This window comes from Seriola aureovittata, chromosome 14, assembly GCF_021018895.1.
Source record: "Seriola aureovittata isolate HTS-2021-v1 ecotype China chromosome 14, ASM2101889v1, whole genome shotgun sequence".
In the NCBI taxonomy this organism is placed as follows: domain Eukaryota; kingdom Metazoa; phylum Chordata; class Actinopteri; order Carangiformes; family Carangidae; genus Seriola; species Seriola aureovittata.
Genome location: NC_079377.1, coordinates 16,371,408 through 16,394,947, shown reverse-complemented (window position 1 = coordinate 16,394,947; position 23,540 = coordinate 16,371,408). Strand labels below are relative to the sequence as shown.

General features: G+C 40.0%; 2 protein-coding genes across 5 annotated transcripts in view; both read right to left on the bottom strand.

The window, feature by feature from the left end:
* adam12b (ADAM metallopeptidase domain 12b) overlaps nucleotides 1–1,331 on the bottom strand; it is a 76,204-nt gene extending 74,873 nt beyond the window's left edge. For both annotated transcript variants that reach the window (XM_056396173.1, XM_056396174.1), the window contains exon 1: nucleotides 794–1,331. In XM_056396173.1, coding sequence (XP_056252148.1) covers nucleotides 794–908 — 115 coding nt within the window. In that variant the 5' untranslated portion in view covers nucleotides 909–1,331. The remainder of the gene's footprint in view (nucleotides 1–793) is intronic.
* Nucleotides 1,332–4,271: 2,940 nt separating this feature from the next.
* Nucleotides 4,272–19,607, bottom strand: LOC130180998 (uncharacterized). Of its 3 annotated transcripts, none has more exons than XM_056394715.1 (9): nucleotides 19,521–19,607; nucleotides 17,317–17,377; nucleotides 16,462–16,550; nucleotides 14,371–15,448; nucleotides 12,170–12,327; nucleotides 10,621–10,801; nucleotides 8,604–8,667; nucleotides 7,939–8,038; nucleotides 4,272–5,866 (listed from the first exon to the last, which is right to left on the bottom strand). In XM_056394715.1, exons 4-9 carry the CDS (start codon nucleotides 15,095–15,097, stop codon nucleotides 5,837–5,839), a joined length of 1,260 nt encoding a protein of 419 aa, XP_056250690.1. In that variant the 5' UTR covers nucleotides 15,098–15,448; nucleotides 16,462–16,550; nucleotides 17,317–17,377; nucleotides 19,521–19,607; the 3' UTR covers nucleotides 4,272–5,836. The 3 variants fall into 3 exon arrangements, with proteins under 3 accessions (XP_056250690.1, XP_056250689.1, XP_056250691.1); XM_056394714.1 differs by having other exon boundaries at nucleotides 19,057–19,597; XM_056394716.1 differs by having other exon boundaries at nucleotides 16,462–16,546; nucleotides 19,057–19,597.
* Between the last annotated feature and the right edge of the window lie 3,933 nt (nucleotides 19,608–23,540).

Sequence of the window (23,540 nt, the reverse complement as noted above, 5' to 3'; positions counted from 1 at the left end):
ATTTGAATCACTTGAGATTAAGAGATCATTTATTTAGAGCTGTTTTTTTATCTTTGTAATATCTGGAGCTTACTGGAGCCTGACTTGTGTGAATCTGTAAAGATGTATTTTGTTTTCTGCCTTTATCTTTGCAGGGCTATCTTGCTACTATTCTCACATCCACACACACAAATTAACACACAAACAAACATTTGTACACTGGCACGTGCTCTGTCCCATACACACAATACCCGCTTATCATTGGTTTATTCATTCAGCAGATTAAATTTAGCAGCTGAACAAAAATAACATCCTGTTTGGTTTCATGTTTACAAACTAAAGATAAAGCTGTATCCTGCTGGATGTTAAACTCATCTGTCCATTCTGACAACAGCCAGACTTCCCTTTATTGTTCCATCTGAGCAGAAAGATGGATCTAAAAAAGCAAACTCAATTTCCCTTCTGGCTGCCTCAAGTGTGAAATGCACAGCATGACATTGAAAAGAGCTATAAGATGATAGCAATGTAAAAAAAAAAAAAATGTGTGAGACCATATGTGTCCCATCTATGAAAATTAGGAATATTAGTCCTTTAACTCATTGAAATATCTATAAACTGCAAGGTAACCCTACTGTAAGCAAAGAGCTACTCACACTGTATGTATCCTGATGAAACATGGATGAAATCCAGACAAAACCATCTAAAAATCATGTTCAGTATACAATATTATGCTTTCACATCTGCAGCATTACATGAAAATAAGCCAAGTGATTAATGACAGAAATGTTAAACAGTAATGTCTGGTCTTACTTACCGCCTTGTATGTTGTAAACCGTGTTGTCAGCATTTCCTGTCGCCGTGGACAGGCACCAGAAGCGGAGAGCGAGGATCAGAAAGGCAAAGTTCCTCCGCCGCCTCCAGGTTCTCATGATGGGGCTCTCGGTGTGGGGAAACGCTCCGGTCAGACTGCGTTAGTAATGCAGCAGGACCAGACACTTCTCACAGGTGACGAGATTTAGATACAGATCAAAGCACTTCACAGTAGTCTGGTGAGGGATGACTTAAAAAAAAAAAAAAAAAAAGAAAGAAAGAAAGAAAGAAAGAAAAAAAAAGGCTTCACCACAAGACTCCAACGAGATGCGGCAGGTTGTCACTCCGAGGAAGAAGCTGTCAAAAACTTTTCCTCACAACACCAGACCTCTGGCGGGCAACGGTCTGGGGAAAATCGTACAAATGCGTGTGTTGACTAAATGTTTGTGTGTGGGTGTGTTGCTCATGTGAGGGGTATGGCAGGGAGCTGTAGAAAAGACAGAATGAGAGGGTGTTGGGGAGTAGTGAAGCGGACTTACCATCCCCTCTAGTACCAGAGCAGCCACACTTTGCCATGTGCGCTTCAGGGTCCGCTGGGTCCTAGAGTCGGACAACTACACCCCAATCCAGTTTGCGTTCAAGCTGTATGCGTAATGCCAGCCGGTTTCAGTCCTTTAATTATCCGTTTGCTGCTCTGCTCCTGCCCTTGCTTACATACTGTGTTTTAATACAGCCGAATTCCCGATAAAGCTGTTCTCAGTTACATGGTTTTCATTTTCTGATGTCAGGCAATTGAGCAAATATAAAATATTGACCGTCCCATTAAGGCAAAATTTTAACTTCCAAGCCATTTCCTTGCACTGCTAAAATCCTGATTTTTTAACTGTAACAAGGTCTGACAAACCCTCCACAGACATAAGTTAACGTCAACGGCTGTGCTGTGGTTTCGGCTATATTCACTTGTAAAATGATAACTCAGAGATAAAGTTAGAAGCTCGTTAATGTCAGCTGCAGTGCAGTCAGCACAAAGGCCTGTTAGCACAGCCAGGGGAAGTCTAACCGGTCTAACCTTGCTCATGTAGTAAAATGGCGACTGTCCTCTATGGAAAGTTTGGTTTGTCCAAAAAGTCGCTAGATATGTCCGTAGCTGTCTCAGACTCCGCCTGAACCGACAGCTTTGCATTTTATTCCCGTAATGCGGATGGGTGAATAAAATATGCCCCCAGAATCAAAGATGTCGTCCGAGACAAAAGGGTCACATTTCGTCTCAATTTCGCCGCATTTTTAAAGTATTGTAAACGCCATTCTAATCGCCACCTTTAATTACGGTATGGCGCCACCACCTGGTCCATGAACGCCACCACACATCAATAAACACCACTTGGCGTTTATATATAAATAATTTAATTTGTATTATTTTTTATTTTATTCCATTAACTAATATTGTAATTCGCACTATTTTTGTTAATAAAGCAAAAGGGTCACATTTTGTGTCAATGTCTCCTCGATTTCACATTTTGTAAATTCGGTCCTAATCACCTCCATTGAGACATTTAATAAACGTGGCACCACCAGTTTTTGGAAAACGGGGTCTGAAAAGTCTGTAAAACTGTAATACTACTTGTTTACACAAAATCATTTTAGAAAAGTAACAACCAATAGGGAAACTCCAACACTAGCAGCCGGCCAATGCCTTGTCACTCAGTCATACAGCATTTGGATGACCAATGGTATAACTACATCATTCACTCAGCCATGTGGTCTGTCCTTGTGGTCCAGCTGGAAACCAAACATTTTCTCTAAATAGCAAATGATTAAATGTCATTTGTCAAATAAAAAATCAAATGTATCATACAGTAGATGAGAACTTTGATCTTCTCTTATTTCAGTCCCCTGTGTCCCTCTTTCTAAACTATGGTGGATGAGCCTCAGAAGCACAACCAACCGAGATAAAAAATTTAAAAAAGCTGTGAAAAGGGCAGGGCCTTAGTTTGAGTATGGCATTGCTTGGGGTGTAAATTTGAGCAAAAATATATTATGAAACACTGTGATTAGTTTTGTGGAATGAAATCTGTGCATGTATGCTGATGGGATTACAAACTGACATTTAAAAGAGAATATTAACCTTTTCACCTGTTGAATTGCAAGTTCCTGCAAGAGATTTCTCTGAGAAAACTTTGAGCTAAGATTTGAAATTAAGCTGTATTTTTCACTTTGCTTGTCTTCACAACATGCATTTGTTTTGAGTAATGTTAAGATGAAATAAAAACACTTCATTATTCAGTTCCAGTATGAATATTATTTATTAGAAAATGTACTCAGATATCAAAATGGTGAGTCACCCCTCATTTTGAAACACCCCTGGGATCATTCTCCTTTTTCTCTCTCTATTTGTCTCCAGACACAAACACACACATACACACACATATACATGGACGAACTGTCATCACCCAGGCCCCATCTGCGTTTTGCACAGGGTACCTGGTCTGGTTTAGTCTAATCTTTTTTAGTGTGTGTACGCTGCAGGCAAAAGAGTCACAGATGTCTTTGCGCAGGCGTGAGTTCACTCTACATCTCCACTGAGGCTACAAACTGCAAGAAAATGAAAAAAAAATGCATTACTTTGCCAGAGCTGACTTTGAGTGAGTTATGTCCTTAAAATCCCAGTGTCATATTGTACCTGTGTATTTTCTTTTTGTCTCTGAAGAGTTTTACTAAAATATACGCCCTGAAAAACCTCTGTTTTCTGTTGTTCACTTGTAACTGTTGAATAATTCTGTTTTGTCTGTGCCTGTTGCTCACCCACAGATTCGTCTGTAATGCCAAATTCAAGGCCCACACACAGTGAATATAGTAGATTTTAACTGGGAAGTCTATTTGTCTTAATGTTACAGTGAAAATCCTAGAACACAAGGCCGATGCTAGTCTTGAGGCTAGATGTTCAGATAAAATGTGTGCCAGTGAAATGACTAATGACTAAACACTTATAACCAGTGGCCCTGCTTGGGTTTACACAATTAGCCTCGTGAGCTCAGCCACTGCTCTGCTTTCTAAGACAGACATATCAGCCTTGCCCTCCGGGCATCTAACTCTGTCAAGGCCATTGGGAAGCCAGTCAGTGGGGCCTCAGAGCACATAGTCCACATTATGCGGAGATAGCAATGTGACATACAGACACATGATGCCTCAGAGAGACAGAGGCTGACTGACAGAAGCCCCTCTCCTCGAATACATCTGCCTGTCAGTCTGTGCTCACCGTGTGGAACCAGCCTACATGGCAGGACAGCAGCTCTCCCATGTGGATTACTCTTTTAAATAGTCATGCTGGTAACATAGGCATCAGTGAAGTCAGTACATAACATATATATGTATATACTTTTTTGCCACAGTATATACTGTATGTTGCACCATCATACTGGATGGCACAAGTTTGGAGTACATTGTCAATCACTTTCATCTTAGTAGAAAATGAAATACAGCGGCAGGATAAAACTCATCCTTTATTCAACAATTAATACATAATTTTATTCAGGGTTTAAAGCACTGTCAGTGTTTACTCCAGAGCAATCCACTCACCAAAAGTCTGCCACAACAGTATGTATTTATACAGTGTGTATTTATACAGACCTGCGGCACATGCCCTTCCCCTGTTCTCTCCTCATCCCAGCAGGCTCCACTTAAATGCCACAGAGATGTCAGTCACCTTTACAGGCTATATGTGGACTGTGGTCCCAAGCTGTGCTCAGAAGTCTTCTCTCTTATTACAATGTCATCTCTGGTTTGGAGCTCTGCGACAAAGGCCCCTTTCACAGGCGCTGCGTGTCTCCTGAGTTCGATTAGCTTGGAATTCTACTGTTCCGGATGGGAGGTTCCAGAGGCCTCGAGGCAGATGTGAGGCCAATGACGAAACATGGTTCTCCCTTCTCTTGCCTCTCTCCTTTACAGTACTGTACCAATGACAGAATCAAGGTGCTTTGCACAAAGCACAGAGACTCAATTTCCTGGAAAATGACACTGCGTCAACACTGAATGTCCTTGGAATTCTCTTGTTTCATTTCGAGATACTTGACATGCATTAGACGAAGATGATATTACAGATAAGGAATCAAACCATTAGGAAAGAAATATATGATAAATCTGTATTGCATTTAATCACTGGGTGTTAATGTGAGCAGGGAAGACAGATTGAAATTTCATTGCTTTAATATTTCCGCTGTCAAACCCTTCTCATTTTTTAATTATGAGTATATCGTTTGTAGGTGACGAGGCTGGTCTTTGTCAATGTCTGCACACAACATTTAATTAACTCTACAGCATACGCCCTGAACATCATACACAATTTTCATCTATAGAATACTTTTATAGCATAATGTTGGTCAAGAACATTGCTTGTTTTGTCATTATCTGCCATTGTGGCATGAGTAGACACAAGCTCTCTCATAAGACATGTGTTATAAAGGGCTTATTAGCTCTAACTAACAGCTTTATTAATGGTTAAAACATAATTTACTAATGCTTTATTGATCATTCAACATTTGGGTTGCCGGGTTGTGAATGCAGTTATGAATTTGGTAATCCATTTATAGATACTTGTGAGTATCACATTTCAATCAGCATCAAGTCTGCAGTTACACACGTTATTGAGTTGTTAATGATAATAAATAAATAAATAAAGCCCTTAGTTTAAACTCATAAACGCTTTGTAAAGGGTACCTTATTAGAAAGTGGTGAGATGTGATTTATCACCACTATATTGATTCTTTGCTGTTTACAAAAGCTTGTTCAGCAAAATCTCATTTTTTCCCATCTTTTGTTGCATTCTTTTGCAATAAAGCGATCAGGCTGCAAAGGGCAAAGATGGAAGAGGTAATTTAACAGAAAGAGAGTCTTATTAATATGAATACATATAACAAGCATAACAAAGATTTTGCATAGATAATTACAGCAACTGCATTAAATACAAAGTCACTTTTAATATACTGTCAATGGAGGAGAAGGGGTTGATATAATAGCAAGTGATCCCCTTCTGCCTTTCGGTTTCTTTCGTTTATCTTTGCAGGATCTGATCCAGAAGCCTCTGCGAAACAAGAGAAACAACAATGGTATTGATAACTTGTCAGATCAAAAACACATCTATCTACACTCAGACCTCCCTTCCTCCAATCTATTAAGAGCAGCTCTGCATCACACAGGAGCGACTCCCGCTGCTAAACTGGCTTTCATTTCCACCAGCCTCACCCCTGAGGTGGTAAAGCCCAGGTAGGGGGAATAATTCTAACTTGTTATCTGACCAAGCACCCTGCTATGCAATCACCCTCCTCTCACAAGACTACCCAACAGCTGGAATCTCATTTCAGCCAGCATTCAAAACCACCCACCCTCTATCCTGCGCTATCGCACCCTACTGTGAGTCTTTTCTGGGCTCCACTTCTCTATGTGTGTATGCTGGACACTTTCTGACAAAAAATGAGACCCCTAAACCACACACAACTCAGTGTTTATCTGGGAGCGACACACTCCCTTTTCTGCCCAATCTCACTGTGGTTGAGCCCGGCTAATAGCTTCGTTTGAGAGGTCTCAAGGTCACGCTGGCATCTTAACAGTTCTGCCTGCTCCATTTCCCCCAAGAAATAAAATATTCTCTTGCAGAGCCATTTGACACAATATTATGCTCTGTAGTTGCTGGCTGTGTCAGTAAACCATACAACCCTGATGTTCTGTTCAAAGCATTTTGCATAAGATAAATTTATCATGATGTCCCAGTTTACCTAAACACTGGCAAACGAGAGAGAGAGAGAGGCCAATCAGCTTTACATCATCTTGAAAAACATCTTGGTAAAAACTCTCACACACACATACACTCCCTCTCTCTCACACACACACGCTGTTTGAAGCTCCCATGACTGTGTAATTATCTGTAAGACATTGGAAACATCTCTTCACATTTGTCACATGTCACCTGACTGACAGCAAATTCATTGTTGTGGTTAGGTTATAATGGGAGAGTGAATGAAGGCTCACCCACAAGTGAAGCTGAATGGATCTGTCTGACACTGCATGTCCTAAATATATCATTCATTTTTCACTGTTGGAGGACGTGAATGCTGCCTGTTAAAACAGACTCTATGTATTATGGCAGCAGGGGCCTAAATAGCCTAAGTAATATGAGTCATTACTGTGGGAGCTTTGGTTTCTACCTTGCTGAAAGCCAAAATTACACAGTGATATAGGGAGTGAAATGGGCTCAGTAGTGATGGAGTAAAGGTTTAGTTGTGGCATGAGTCATAAGAAGCTTCATGTTTTCTGATCTGGTTTTGAATAAAACACCAGACATTGAAAAATAACACATTTCATATAGATTTTAAGGAAGGTGAATAGAGCCCAATGTTGAATGCAGATCTTGATAGTCCAGTGTTATAAATGACAGAGTCTGCAGTTTTGGCAGTCAAACAGTGACCTCTGCTGGACAACAATCAAACCACGTTTCATTTTATCCTTGTGAACGATGCTTATATGACTTTCATGCTTCATTTGTTCATAATAAGAATGCTGTCTAGCTTTAATTACAAGTACTAAGGACATCGTCAATAGCAATAAAAAATAATCAACATATTCACCTGTCACTGTGAAAAAATATTGCTGTTGTGTTTAGGTATATAAATGTGGATATTTGTTTTTCTCTTGTAGTTTGCACTGATGTTGTCTATAAATGATCTTCAAAAAACACTAAAATGTGTATACAGAGATACAATAAAATATTGTTGCTGTAAAGTATACCGTGTAAACACCCACTGTGAACATCTCTCATCCTCACCCACAGTTATAAGATGACTGTGCTCAGCTTAGTTCAGTGAACAGTGTGTAGTCTTACTGTCTGTGTGCTGTGTAAACTCTAACTGTAATATAACTTTTCACTGAGAAGTAAGTAAAAAGAAAATAAACTGTTGTACCTACACACTGCCCACCTCCTGGGTGACAAATGAGTGTGACAAGGCCACAGTGACAGACATCTTCACCTCCAAAAACTCTCCTCATCACGTATTCTTTTGGTGCACGTTCGTCTGTTTTATTAATTCTATTGAACTACATTTGACGTTAACAGTTTTCATGTACAGTAAACAACATTTTGAACGTAAAAAAAAAAAAAACCTTTTTGAAGACCTCTGCTCGCAATCTGTTGGTTTGTGATATAGCCCTCTTTTTCTCCTCCTCCTTTTTCTTTGTCACCTCTGGCAGCTTGCTGTAAATCCTACAGACACAAAAAAAGGCAAATTCAAACAGGGCAGGGGAATACGGTATCAGAAGTCTGAGGGTGGCTGAGCTATGCCAACGGATTGGCATACTAGAGACAAGGTATTATCTAGTGGGACCACAGCCGGCAAAAACCTGGATCCACTGATAAACAGGTCTCACACAGACTCCTTTTTCACTCCCACAACTACAGCCAATTTGTTAAGAGATCCTCCAAGTCAGATAGTGTCGCTTTTGAAAAAAATTACAATGAGCAGCCATCGTCTGATCAGGTGTGCCTTTCCAGATAAGGAAAGAGAGAAAATAAAGAGATAAGGTATACAGAGGGTAGCTCAAATGTCCTGTCGAGCGATTGGGCATCAAACATCTATTGTATTCATACAGTATGTGGGTGTGTGCATGTTCATCGTGTTTGTGCACAAACCTGCATGCATGGCAGATATGACAAGCTTGATGGATTGTGCTGAATAAAAAAAAAACAAACAAAAAACCCCCCAAAAAAACAAAGAGCGAGGAGAGACAGAGTGACATCATGTGACGTGGGTTTGGTCTGGAGAACTCACCGTCTGGACCTCAGCTGCATCTCTCTGCCTGATATAGACCTCTCTCTAGGCTTGAAAAGGTTATCTAGGACACACACACACACGCACAGACACACACACAAACACACACACGCAAACACATTGGAATAACAAAGAATTAAAATGTAAATGAATCTTGAATATGTAAATCAACACGACGCCTGTGTGTGATCTCTTTTTCAGACAGTTCGGCACTTGATTATTAGCACACGTGCTATATATAAAACACATGTGATATGTGTCCATGTGTGTGTACACAAGCACACACACATGGAAGCATTTCAAGCACACATATATGCCACACATAAACATATCCAGTCCTGTGAAGTCTGACTATTCTGTCTCCCACAAACTGAAGTGAGTTGCCTGACCGCTGCTCTTAGGTCAACAGCACCAGAACTCTTTGTTCATAATTAGACTTCAGACGTCAGTCAGAGACCAGTGTGAGCTTTTCAAGGTTCCTAATTCCACGACTTCTCCATGACCTTCCAAGGTTTAGTTGGAGTGCTTTGATTACCTGAGGTGTTAGGCCTCCCTTCTTTATTAATATTTTACGAAAGGGTTGAGCAGTCAGGTATCCAGGACAGTTGGACTTAGACTGCAAAGACAAATTGCTATAAACAATCTGCTATGATGAATATGTGAAGAACATACACATATAACGCACATACATGTATAACCAGAATCTATCAAATCCCCTGTGTAGCTTTTCAAAATGTCATATTCTCCTAAAGTGCACGGTGGAGAATCAAACAGTTGAGTTAAAGCTGCTGAGAGAAATGTTGGACGTGGTGTGTGCTCACTTCAGCTGAACAAAGCCTTGTCAGAGTTTGTTAGTCTGGCAGCTTCAGTATGAGACGAAGATAAACAAGACTCTGACTGAGCATATATCAGCACTTTCTGCACAGAAATCATAAACTACACCTTTATGAATATCAAACAATGTCACGACATTTCTGAAAAACACTAAGTTAGATACCTGGTGATGCAGGAGGACAGTATTATTATATTACTTGGTTGTTTACTACATTTTTAGTGACAGCCACAGAATTACAGGCATTTTTTTGTGCCATTTTTGATAAATGCTGGTTTAGACAAGACATTTAGCATTTAAACATGTTTGCATGATCAGTATGCTGCACTTTACATCATGTCTGGGTCCCATTTTCTTCATTTAGGCATGCCTCTGTTTTATGCTTGATCTAATCTTATGAATTCATTTTCATGATCTTTTCTTTTTTTCTGCTATGACATTATGTATAAATGTATTTGGTTGCATTTTTTTTACTTTATACAGCTGATATAGGGAAGGGTCATTATATTCTAAGCGCACTGGTCTCAACTTGTGTGTGTGTGTGTCCTGCATGAAGAGCTTTAGGGAAAAACATGCTTTAACTGATCTGCAGTACTCGAGAACGGCCAGCAGAGAGCAAAGTTGGATAAAAACCACTACACTATATGGGGAATAATATCTAAAATCACCCCTCCCTCCCTCCCCAGAGTAAGCTAAGGTTGCTGAGGTTAGAGTGAATTATTTGAGACAAAGTTCCTTCTAAATCTAAATGGCTGCTTGTCTCCAGTAAGCTACACTCAGTGGATGAACTTCTTCAACAATTAAGGGTTTTGATATCTGTTCGTTTGGCTTCAGTTGGGTTTTTACAGAAGTCACGTAACAACAAATGGGAAATATTGTAAAAATAGTGATGTGAAAGTTGAGGGCTTGTTTCGGAGTGACTCCTCGGAGACTGTCTGATGTCAAAGTGCCAGGCTGTGATTCGAATCCTGTTGTCATCAGGGTTGATCACCCTTCACCACTTCCACAAATTCCAGGACTTTATATCATGTGATCTACAGTTATTTTTGTGTTACTGTAATTATTGTGGTCTGACAGCAAGACCGAAACCTTTTGATTCATTGACCTCTGACGAAGGAGTGACATATTCCACTCAATGGCTTACTACTGCTTTTCCAGGTTTCAGAGTTATTGAGCTGTACTTACCGCTAAGTGGATCTGGTGTGGTGCAGTTCCCCTTTTGTTTGCCCCGATCCTCCCTGAGGCCCTGCACTAGGTCCGGATTGGAGTCCTGCAGCGCTCTCCTTCTCCTGGCCCTCTGCTCCAACCTCCTCACCCGACCCTGAGATCGGCTGATGAAGTCTGGCCTGAAGAGCTCCAAAGCCTCCTGGGGTAGGGAGACGGATAAATACAGTAAGCTGCTTGTTGGTGGGAAGAATACAGTATAACTCATAGTCTCTAATCCAGAGGAAAGAGAAAAAAAATCTCCACTGGGTTAGAATCTATTCTGAAAATATCCTTAATCTATTCCTTAACCTTGGAGAATCCTTTTCACAGCCTTGTAATAGCTAGGAGGTGTAGGCAACATGGTAATACCATGCTCAGCTTTAGTGGGGATAAAGGTAAGAGAGCTTTACCCACAAGGGGAATCTGAATCCTTTAGAAAGCCCCAGAAACCTCACTGGTTCTTTACCCCTCACGCTGACAGAAAACTTGTGAAACTAACAAGATAGAAAGAAAAACTAGAATAAAATAAAAAAGGAAAAGGAAAAGAAAACACAGAGGAAATCCTGTAATTATTAAAGATTTTTTTTAATTCCCCCTCTGATTGGCAGAGGCTGTGTCAAACACTAACTAAGGCAAAAAAAAATCTCTCCGAGTGAAAAAATCACCCCTCGAGAGATGACACTGCTGTTGTGATAATCTCTATTCCAACAGTGAACACATTAAGATTCTCTGTGTGGGAAACCATGATTGAAATAGTCTAACATATCATCCCTAAGGTTTTAAAGGTTCCATATGGCACATACGCTGCTCTTTTCCACATCTGATCATAAACCCTGTGTGGTTGCACTGTGTATAAAACAGCTGTTCACTGTCTTTCTTGACTCCTTTAATGACCTTTATGTTGCCAGTCTTGGCTCACTATTTGTTTTATTTGCATTCAGTTGCTGCACTGATTATTTCATATTACTAGACTTTGACAGATCAGCAGCAGTGGAACAAGTAGAAATTGTGAAATCAATTCGTCACCAGAAACTTGAACCTATTGATAACATTAATGGTAATGTTATCAATAGGAAAAATGAACAACTTGTTTTTGTGATTTTCTATTCTAGCGTTAAATAGTATAAAACTGTTCTGAAAAGATGGGGGAAAAAAAGGTTTGCTCAGTTGTCATGAAGATTGTGGTCATCCTTGAATGAATTCCCCACCTGTTTCTTGTGACCCAATTTATACTCGGGTTAGGTGATAACACCTACACTATCTCCATGACAACCGAGCAGACTCCATCCACTGATGAATGCTATGAGATGTGCCTAAAAGCTACCTAAAACTTTCAGTGAGTGAACCTTGGCTGAGACTTCTCTTTTTTTTTTGCCAAATTGATATTTCCAAGGATACTAATAATCCTGCATATTCAAAGTCAGGCTTATTTTGGGGCACTTTACAGTATTTGTTCATATTGAGCAGTATATTTCTTAAAAGACAAGCAATTTTTTTTTTTAAAACTGTACAGAAATGCGGCTCCTACTTTGAGGCTGAGAGTTTCGGGTGTTCCTTCCACACAGTCGGCCTTCGCTCGTGAATGATAGGAACAGGTTTTATCCAAAGGTTCTGTGGAACAGCCATGTTCCTGTTTTTCTTCTGTGTTTTCAGGCACTGTCTTCTTGCTCCATGTACTGGAGTCCACTTAAGAGACAGAGAGAGAAGAGAAAGGACTATGTGTAATTCAATTTTGCAATACCCATCATTCCAAAAGAAAAAAAAAAAGTAGTTTGGATTTCAAAGAGCAAGATCATTTTCAAACGGGAACTTTCACTGGAATGAATAATTTGAAGCCGATTTCGCAGTTTCTTCTGTACTTTGTTACTGTTTGGTTTTCTCTAAAAGACAAACAGTAGATGTTTTCTAGATAACTGTATTCATCCACACTCAGACTGAGTTATAGTTACAATTTTCACATTCTTGAGTTTATATCTAAGCTTTTATGATCTGGAGAAACAGGAAAATGAACTGGCCTCAAACTGACCCTAACACACACACACACACGCACACACACACTATCTCCCACAACTCATAGAAAGTAAAAAAAACCCCGGAGGGAACATGAGTGGGGCCAATAAATAATGTAATAGATGACGGTGCATCCACCCTGCACCTGTAACCCCATTCCTCTACCTTTTACGGAATATGTCCGTTAAACACCGTGCCATGACCATGTGGCATGTAGCATCATCACATGCTCTGGGAGGTACATGCAAAAAAAGGTAAAACTGTCAGTCAAGTTATTTCTGCATGATATGTCTTACCCTTTAGGTATCACTAAATGAAATGAACCAAAAAAAAAAAAAAGCTGTGGGACGGTGCAGAAAATAAATGTCGTAATGAGTGGAGAGAGTTGATTAATATTTAAAAAGTGTTGTTGTTTTTCTCACAACAGCCCAGGTTTCATGTGAAGAAGGCAGGTAAGACTCTGAATTCTGCTTCAGGCAGTGACATTTTAGATTACAGGTTTTGAGTCCTCTTGGCTGTGACATCCACTGACAGTACAGTACAGGCCTTCTCACTGCATGCAAAGTCCAGTAGCTATGCTGTATATTATGCATGTGAGTCTTATGGCTCACTGCAATATCAATATTTATTCAGCTTGCCCTTGCCACCGCACTGTGCCTTAAAATTAAAGAAATTGTTTCACATTTTCGGAAAATTCGCTGATTTGCACCTGTTAGCTGATTGTAAAAGGGGAAACGGGGCTACAGCCGGACTATTTCCTTGATGTGTGCAGTGACAGTGAAATGACACTGGTTACTTTGAGAGCTTTAGAGGTGCTTTAGGTGGATTTTGTTATCTTTGCACAGAGCCAGACAAGCTGTTTCCCACTTCTTGCTTCTAGTTTTTATTCTAAGCTAAGATTAGATAACCAGCTGCTAGTTGTAGCTTTCTATTTATTGCATAGACATGAGTGGGATCTAATGCTCAGTAAGAAAAGGAAGACAAAAAAAAAGAGAAAAAATATGAGAGTATTCTTTTAAGATGGCACAAGTGAACAAAGTAGTTACCTCCAGAAGACCAAAAATGCAGTGTAACATGCAAAAATCTTGGTGTGTTGCTTTGAGACTAGTATGTTGTTTATACACCCCGAAGAGTCTGTCACCAACAATTAGGAATCTCCTCAGTGGCATTAACCACATTATATTTCTTAATACAGCTATAACCTTGATCGTATTCTAACTTATGTACCAGGAGATCTTGAGAAGGATTCTTCAAAATCATGCAAATGCAGTCTATCTTTAGAGTTGCAACCCATTGTTAATATATGCAGTCACATTTGCTAACTTCAGATTTTATATAGAAGAGTTGGAAGTCAGAGGAGGGTAAATGAAAGTGTTTGTTCTTTATTTAAATCTGCAGCTGAACTGAGTGTGTGCATGTACCAGTTGGGATTTAGTCTAAACATTGTGAATTTACAGTAGAAGTGTGGTGGGTGGGTGTGGGTCCATTAGCTATGCATGAGGTATAAATCAAAAAAAGATGGGAGGCAGAGTGAAAGAAAATGAGAGTTTCCACCCTCTAAGACCACCCTGGCACCACATTCAGCTGGCTGTGACGCCTCGGAAACGTGATCTTATCTTCAATAACTTTAGAATATACGAGCAACTGAAAGGAATATACACATCAATTGGCGTGGGTACTTTAGATTTTCACTCTGAAGCAAGGTGATGAAATTCATACCTGGGCCAATATTGAAAGTGCGCTGCCTGTGCCTGAAATTGCTCTCGGAAGGGAAGGCTGCCTCATCTGCATTCCCCTTCTGCCTGCCGGCCTTTGTGTTTGAGGGGCTTGGCCCTCTGAATGACAATAATCCCAAAGTAGAGCCGTGGTGCTGTGTGTCTAAATCATCGGCCTTGTTGTTAATACCATGAGCGGGTGCCATTTGCTCGACCTCGCGGCCCTGCTGCTTTGATAGAGAGCCTCCGCAGTGACCCAAACCACTCTCTCGGCCATTGCGTTTGTTTCCGCCCAACATGGCTGCTCTGTGTCTCCCGTAACCCTCATTTGTTTTGGCTGGTTTGCTGTCTGTAGAGGATCTGCAGCAGGATGCGACACCAAGGCGAGCAGACAAGGTGGACCTGTACAAAGTGGGTTGACCTGCTCTTCCTCCATCTAGTTCCACGAGGGAAATGGAAAGTGACTTGTCCAAAAACACAACCGAGCTGGTGGACCTCAGAGGCACCTCATGATGGATACAAGAGTGGTACATTACTGAGCCACCTATCAAGTCTCGCTTTCTGTCGCCCTCTGTGTAGCTCAGTCTGTGTTTTGAAAGTTGTACATTCCTCTTTCCTGGATCTCCCTCTGCCAGTCCATCAGCTGCTGAGTGGGCCTGTCTGAACTCATTTGGTGTCACAATGGTAGGAGTCTGTTTGCACATGTCCGGTTGGGATCTTGAGACTCTCATTGTGCTCGTGGCTATGTATGAGAGTCTCCTCCCAAATGTTTGTGGTAGTTTTGGTGAAATTGACACCTTCACAGGTCCCGCTGGAGTCGATGGATACACAGGCTCCTTGCAGGTGGAAAGTGATGGAAAAACCTTCCGGGCTGCAATTGTGATGGTCTTTGGACTCCTTCCCAACACATCTGGGACACTTGCAGTCCTGGACAGATTGGAAAGTCCACTATCTGCAGTCTGAGAGTAGGCGGACTGTATTATTGCTCTAAGAGACACGTTGTCCTTCTCCTCTTGCCCCCGCCACACACCCCATGACAGGACATTCCTGTGCAGTGAAGCAGTAATATCCTCACTTGAAGCCTATGAAAAGAAAAGGAAAAAAAAAAAGGACAAAAGAAAAATCTTCATCATATCAGTGTGTGGCTGACTCCTTTGCAAACTGAAAGATTCTATAACTCAAATGAAACCAAGAATGACTACAAATACAAAGATATAAACCGATGTGATGTGACTGGAAGGACGTATTATCTGCTCTCTTGCTCGACTTGTTTCCTCATCTGTTGCTGTTGCCATGACAATGTGTAACTTGATGGGCAGCACTTGGGGACAAATTATCCATGACATTTAAAATGAACAATTCAGATTTATCTTTTGAAAACTACCAGTCTCCGCTCTATTCCTTTTTTGGTAATAGTTCAAAGTCCAACATGTTTTGATACTTCAATTATACCTACTTTCCAGCTGCTTTTATTCACAGGATACCTTGCTGGTTAGCATTTTTCTTTCCTCCCTGTTTGAAGGGCAAACAATAAAACATCTTCCCCAAACAAGCGCTTGTGTTGGCTCACTTTCCAGAGACCCAAATATCAGGAGAGTTTCACACAAATATAATTGGCCTTAATGAGTAATTTTGTCTCTTGTTTAAATGTTATTGTAAACTAGAATAAAGGACATCTGCACACATTACCCAATTAGTTCTGAGATCAGATATCATATAATTATGGAACAAACAGTATTTTGTTACATTACATACAGACATGCAGTTATTTTTATGTAAAAATGTTTTTGTTTTTGTTGATGGTAGTGAAACAGATTTTCCCGGTTCAAATAACCATAATAATAATCATTTTAAAATGCGTTTTGTTCAACAAGCATTATGAAAAAATGTAAAAATTCGATTTTTTTATTCATTATATAACTTCTTCCTTTAGGCAAAACCATTTACATTTTCAAGTACAAAATAGCAGAAGTAAACAGGAACTGCTCACAGAGTGCAGAAGTGTATCCACACAGTATTTGCAGAAACACTATTTAGTAACTTTCCAGGTCATAAGACCTTGGGTAAACAGATAAGTACGCCCAGAGCTGTTTACCTCATTGATGTTAGGTGTCGATAGGCTTGGGAATCTCCAACTGTGGAAACCACTGACATCGACCAGCTGTCTTCTACTTTTTCATCTGTCTGATCCCAAAAGAAAAAGTAATATATTGTGCATCAGAGCACTGCAGCTTCTGATTTTAACAAGGCTCCACATACACCATACATGACATAAAAAGGAAGTCCACTTCAAAGGCATACTCCTCAACTTGAAACACAATTATCAAACTTACCTACTCATCACAAAAGTACAGCTATCTTGTCAGTGAAAATAGTCTTTCTGCTAACACTTCAATATCGCATTATTCACTCCACTTTATCATCCCATCGTTTGTTCTATGCTTAGAGCCATGTTCGTTCCCACCTATCAGCTTCCAAAAGAAGAAATTTTCTCTCTCTGGCTTTCTGCTCCTCAGCTCAGCTGATGATGACTCTCCTAACGTGGTTATCTGCATTGCTTGCCTGGCACATTTTGGATAATTCCTTAACACCAAACAATAGCTTAAACATTTACGCTTATTGTTTCAGAAGGCAGAGGATGGGGCTTATCGATTCATTTTATTCACCACTCAGTATAATTCAGTTTTTTAATCACGATACACCAAATGTACTGCTCTCAATTCAGCTGGTACAAAGCCCCATGTAGCTATTACAGTCAATAAAACTGAGATTATAACAAATGGTGGCATAATTTGCTCTTTAAATAAACTTGTCAAGCATGCAGAGCATTCATTGTATGTTATACAATGTCACAGTGAGGCCCTGCAAATTGAAATCATGCTGTCGGCCTGTTAAGATGTTTGCGTGAACGGTACAGTGCATATAATACAAGAAAAGTAATTATGTTTACCCTGTGTGTTCCACTTTGAGGTGAGTCACATGGGACGGGAATGCAGGCTTGAATAACAACACTGAAAGAGAAATTTACACATTCACAGTTTCACCCCATTTTTCCTTTGATTTATTTTTGCCCAGGCACCAAGTGTAATTGGAGGAACAACAGCATTTTTTTTATTATGCTGCACTCTACAAAAGAGTTTGTTTGTGCGAGAGAAAGGGACTATGACCGGAGACCCCGAAGGACATATGGCTTAAAACAGGGAATTAAACAAAATTGAACTTGAATGAGCAATGAAACAATGGAAAACGAGGGCAACAAGAGTCTTTCAACTTAAGGCAGATTACAGTGCCCACGTTCATTACAACAAACGTGCTTCCGTAAATACTTGCTAGCCTACTTGCGCACCTTCTAGAAAACAGTCCGCAACAAATACTCTATCTACAACTGTCTGAGTACCATTCGCCAGAAAGTACTTTGCCCAGGTGTTCTTGGAAATTACCTAACTTTTTTCAAATGAATGTGTTTATTTGTGGCTGTTTGTTTAAAGATTTGTGGAAGGAACAAATGGGCTTAGAGGCAGACACATTGTTTGTTTTGATACTGTAATTGGAGCGGTGAGAAATATATGAAATACAGGCAGCTTTATCCTTTAAAACTAAACCTTATGCACCTCCAGCCAACAGGTCTGTGAGATACAGAGAAAAAATATGCAGAGTGAGAAGAATAGAAACAGAGTGTGTGTTTGTGAGAGACAGACAGAGTGACAGCACACGGAGAGCGAACAGGGTTTGTACTTGGCTGATGTGACCGTATGCTTATTGTTTCATGCATGGAAGCCAGTGAGTGAGTAAACCTTTTTGGTCCTGACAGTGCCAGGAACAGAGAGGGAGGCCACAGGACGTACAGCTGGTTAGGAAGCAGACAGGCTGTGCAGAGCTGTAGGTATCCCAGAGATAAACCCATCAGCACAGCCAGTGTTCAGATGAGGCTCGGTGAGGGAGCTCTTGGACAAAATGCTGGTATTCAGATGTGTCATATACGTGCTGGTGTTAGCAGAGGTTATTTTTTGCCACAGACTGGTCTTATTATCCTGGCCCTTTACTTTATGCACACAATGCCTGTCATCTCTCTGCACCCAGGCCTTTTCACCCCACCATTCAACCAATTTTTACTGAAAAGAAAAAGCCGCCTAATAATCTTGAAATTACCTCTCGTACGAGGAATATTTACCTCTATGTTTCATTTTCAAATATGCTCTTGATGAAGGGTAAATTACCTTCAGAACACACATATGCTATTGTTGAGTGAATCATAGATTATTAGGATAACGTACGAGCTACATAGAGTGCATGCTCCTAGCAATGAGCTGCAGCAGTTAAGTACTGGTTTCTGTATTAGAGCAGTTCGTCAGACTGAGTCAAGCATTCTCTAATAGTCCTGACTGTGAGTCACTGGAATGTGGTCACATGGGGCGTAATCTGTTTGAATTCACAGTGGGAAAACAAACCAGTGGCCTAAAGAGTGATTTGTAGATATTCAACACTTTTCTTCACCTAAAACAGCGGGAACAAACTATGAATGTTGTACACATTAACTATCTAGTACAGCTACATGTGCAAGTGCTGTGAACATAATGTTCATAACTGGGATTTTTATACATCTTTGGCATATATGCAGCAGTTTTTGTCCTAGCGTAATTCCGAAATCTGCTGTTCAGCCTCTATCATACATATTATGGAGCCTTCTTACCTCAAAAAGCAGAGTGTCCAGCCCAAGATATCAACTGTTGCACCTCCCTTTAGAACAGATATATCCACTTGTTTCAGCTGAGGCCACAGTGTGAGCTCTCCTGCACTCAGCCAGAAGTATCACAGATCCGTGCAGTCACCAGGTAGCCGAGACTGCTCTGTGGTCTTTTCTCAAGCCCCAGGGGAAACCTCCCCTCAGCTGACAGGGGATCAAGGAGCTAGGAGCATCAACTGAGTCAATATGTTTATACAAATGAGCCTGTGAGCTTACGTTTGCCGTCTGAGAGCTAAGACCTGAATACGCTCTGCAAATGAAAGAGAGGGCGAGACTGTGTCTTTCCATGCTCTGCTGGACACAGTTCAGTGGATCTTGATTTTTCTCACTTACAGTAAAATCATTCTCTACACGCGCCTCTGGTTTAGTTATGCTGGTTAAAAGAAAAAAGAAAAAGAAAAAACACCCACCAGGGAAACTCTGGAGCTTCCAGCAGAACCCTAGGCCTCGTCCATATGAGTTGAGCGCCCCTGGCTAGACAGCTCGGTGATGCTGTCTAACCTTCTTCTTCTCTCCTCCTCTGTCCCTAAGGCCCGGGCTCAGGTAGCAGAACAGGTGACTGGCTCTCAGGTTTCAGGACTTGCATAATAGGTCCCCACTGCACAAGTTATTAATGGAGTCAGAGGCTCAGAGCAGCTCCTGCAGTTCTCCAACTGACGCAGCAAAGAAATATATATATATGTTTAGAGATAAAATAAAAATACAGCTGTTTCAACCCACTTTTACTCTTTTCAGTTCTTACTGAAACCAATACTTTCCAAAGATGCTATTCCCAAAACCACATACATCTTCTTGGAATACGCAGACCTGGATGTAGACAAAAGAACAGAGAGTAAAGGCAAAACTGTAAATAAACGTCTAGATGCGGTACAGCACTGAAGGTGCTGAATATTCAGTTTATTGTTTCTCCCCTTTGCGAAACCCAGCCAAAATAGGGTAGCTTTAAAAATCACAGTAGAGTACAGTAAGTTTACACTTTCCCGATGATAAATTACACAGTTACTCAACTAAAACAGTAAAAACATTGAGGTATATTTCACTCTTGTCACCACATATGACCAAGTGGTTATGCTGATATGAATGGTGAATGAAGCACGGCGATGATCAATGCCTTATACCTCCAGCTATTTATCTTGGGGATATGCTGCTGCACTATTAAGTGCTTGTAAATATAGGTAGACACGGTGATCGTTTTATAGTCACACAAAGCAGATGGGATATTTTTGCCATTTATCAAGCAGTTTTCTTTAAGGGTACTGTTTTTCTTTATAATTTACAGTATGTTAAATTTTCCCTTTTGATCTGTCTCCATGCAGGTTTTTCCTCTTCATACAGTCGGCTGAATAATGTATGTTTTTAATAAAAATGCTCATAATGTTAGATATTGGCCATGTTCAATATTTGATTCAAATGACTCAGGTTATCAGCAGTTAAAATATGTAATAGTTTATTCACCTGACAATCACTGATAAATGTAATATTGTAGCAAATTATTGAAGAATTAATCAGTTCCCTAAAATATTAGTTGATTAACTTTCTGTCATTTGACTTATTGCATTGTTGATGAAGTATTTATGCATTAAATGTGATGCTGCTGTTATGAGACAGTTTATTTGGACGTATTCAGTTCACTGTTGACTCATTTCTATTTGTTAAGATATATTTCACTGTAGCAACAATGGACTAACTCATCAACTCTGTCAACTGGGTATTGTTTGAAAGCTTTTCTTGTTTTATATGTTCTCTTTATAATCCAACTGCATGACCATTGTCACTGCTGTGTCCAGCTTCACTGCATCGAGCTACGCATCCTTGCACCTCTTCCCACCTCAACCTTTTAAACCTTTTTCATTCCTGCTTGAAATTTTGCTACGGATGGATGCACCCTACAAGATCTCTTGAAATAAACACAGACATTTGCCATTCTACTCAAATATTCTAGTCTGAGAGCTCTGAAAAATGTAGCTGAGAAAAACTGTGAAATGGGGTTCTCTCAGCATGCCTAAAGATATATGTAGGGGAGTCTATTCCAAGCTGATCCTATTAAAGTTCCCATGCTATACAGTATGTCCACCCTATGTCTTCCAGCAATGTCACTTTTCATTTGATTGGCCCTGTTTCAAGTTTCAAGGGGTTTTGTGCAATTAATAGTGTGCTCTAAAGCTAATGTGTTCATTAGACAAAATCTTTTCTCTCTTACCCTAAAGCATCCTTTTGTCTGCATCAGAAACGCCATGGGTATACGGTACTAAAGCTCTCTCCTTCCCTGTTATGTTGTGTTTTTCCCCACTGACGTAGTTGGATTTATCATTCATAACTGGTTTGCTTTAAGTCCACTGCTTAGAAGAATTTTAATAATGCAAATCTGGATCATAAGGTAAAAGAAACTCCAGCTTTGTCCAATCACAGAAGGTCGGTTTCTAATCACTGGAATGTGGCCTATTTTCATGCTGTAGGTCTTTCTCTTCTAGCTGGAGAAAAGCTATAGTTACCTTTGTCACTTAAAGCATGCCCCCGTTCAAATGATATAAGCTGGACTGGAATACCAAGTGTAAAGTTAGTGCCATCTGCAATCACTGTGCCCATATGTACAAATTACAAGTGATTCCATGGCTTTTAAAATACTTCTTGCTATACTGAGTTTCCGCAAACTGCCTATACTGTTGGATTCAACATCTGCAGTATGTAGGATTTTCCCTCAAACTTTGTTGATACATGTGAAACATTTTGGACAGTGTCCAAACTAAATAAAACTTAAACAAAATTACAGGAAAATAGTTCTATTTGTCATTAAATGACATGTCATTAAAAACAATACATTTATATGGTTTAAAAAGGGGAAAATGCACAGGTCCAAAAACCCATTTTGCATCTTAATTCTGGTATATCAGATTAAAATGAGGGCTGGAAGGTGAGCAGATGTATGGTTCTCTGATTTTTGTATCACACTTGAACTTAACATTATTGTGGTACATCATTCACTTAATCATACATTTTTTACCTCTGAAAATAATCCAGGCAGACATTACTGATAGATAACTGGGACAGGGTTGAGGTGTGAGGAGTGAGGACAAAAAAGTCTCAATGTTTGACCATTAATTCAGAGGTCTACATTCTGACCATTGTTTTTTATGCAAGTTATCCTGAATTAATTAAATATGGTGGCAGTGTTACATTTGTGTTTAGCAAGAAATCATTACTAAAGTTGTGGCTTACCACAAAATAACAGAAGAGAGGAGGAACTCTGCTTTCTCTAAGCATCATAATGACACTTATGGGTTGATTTTCTGGAAACAGCTGGATTCTTGATAAACTTGATTTCACAATAGTTTGCCTGATTTAGCAATTATGTGGAAGTAAATATAGAGGCAGCAGACTTGCAGAGAGTAGCATGACTGTGTGTCATGTGGAGGACTTGGATAAAGATGATATTGGTAAACACCTGCTGCACTGTCAGTGTCTACGAAAAAGACACTGAATGCTGGCACCTCTTGCTCCCATTTTTGATCAGATAAAAGTTTTTTAATTCTTTTGCGAAATTTATAAAATATTACATGTTTTTATGAAACTCCACATAAATGGATCCCAGTAAATTGCTGAAGTATAACGAGCTCACTTAAGCAACAGTACTGTTGCTTGAATCACCATACACACTGACAGTCAGTACTGACATAATAGAGGATGTCGTTCAACTTGGCCTTTCACCAGCCTACACCTGAAACACACACATAACCCCACATAAACACACTGTCTGAAACACAGGACACAGACAACATGCTTGCTCACATGGCTACATACAGTACAACTGCTGAGACATAAATATATGAAAATTGCCCATTCCTCTGCCCTTATATATGCAATTGCAAAGCTATGTAGCGAGCTATGAAACCCAGGTTTGAAATAGGCTCTGGCACTGGACATGAAGTACTGCACGAAAAAGGACAGTGATAACAAATCCGAAAAGATGAGACACCATGAACCAAAAATGTATCATCAGTAAAAGGTCAATATTATGTTGCCATGGGAACCTTATAAATAAACTAGTAAAACCACTTACTTTCTGAAAGCTTAATGGTTAGCCTTGTTACTTAGTACCACAAAATTCAATAAGAAAACCGATGCCAGTTAAAATCAGCTCAAAAAAGTTGACCAGACCAAAACATACCTTATCGTGACAATACTAGTTGCAAATCTCTTTAAATGTATTTAATGTGCAGTAAGAAGGAAAAACATCACTTCTATGGTAATCTTCAACATATTTACCATTAACTGACAATGACACACTCCAGTGACAATGCAGAATCCTGCATTTACCTGCCTCAGTGTTGTTAACCTTTCCTGGCTCATTGTATGGACTGTGGTGGGGAAGCACAGGGGAGATGCGGGAATTTGGGTCTTGAGAAGTTGTAGCATTAATTTACCGATAAACA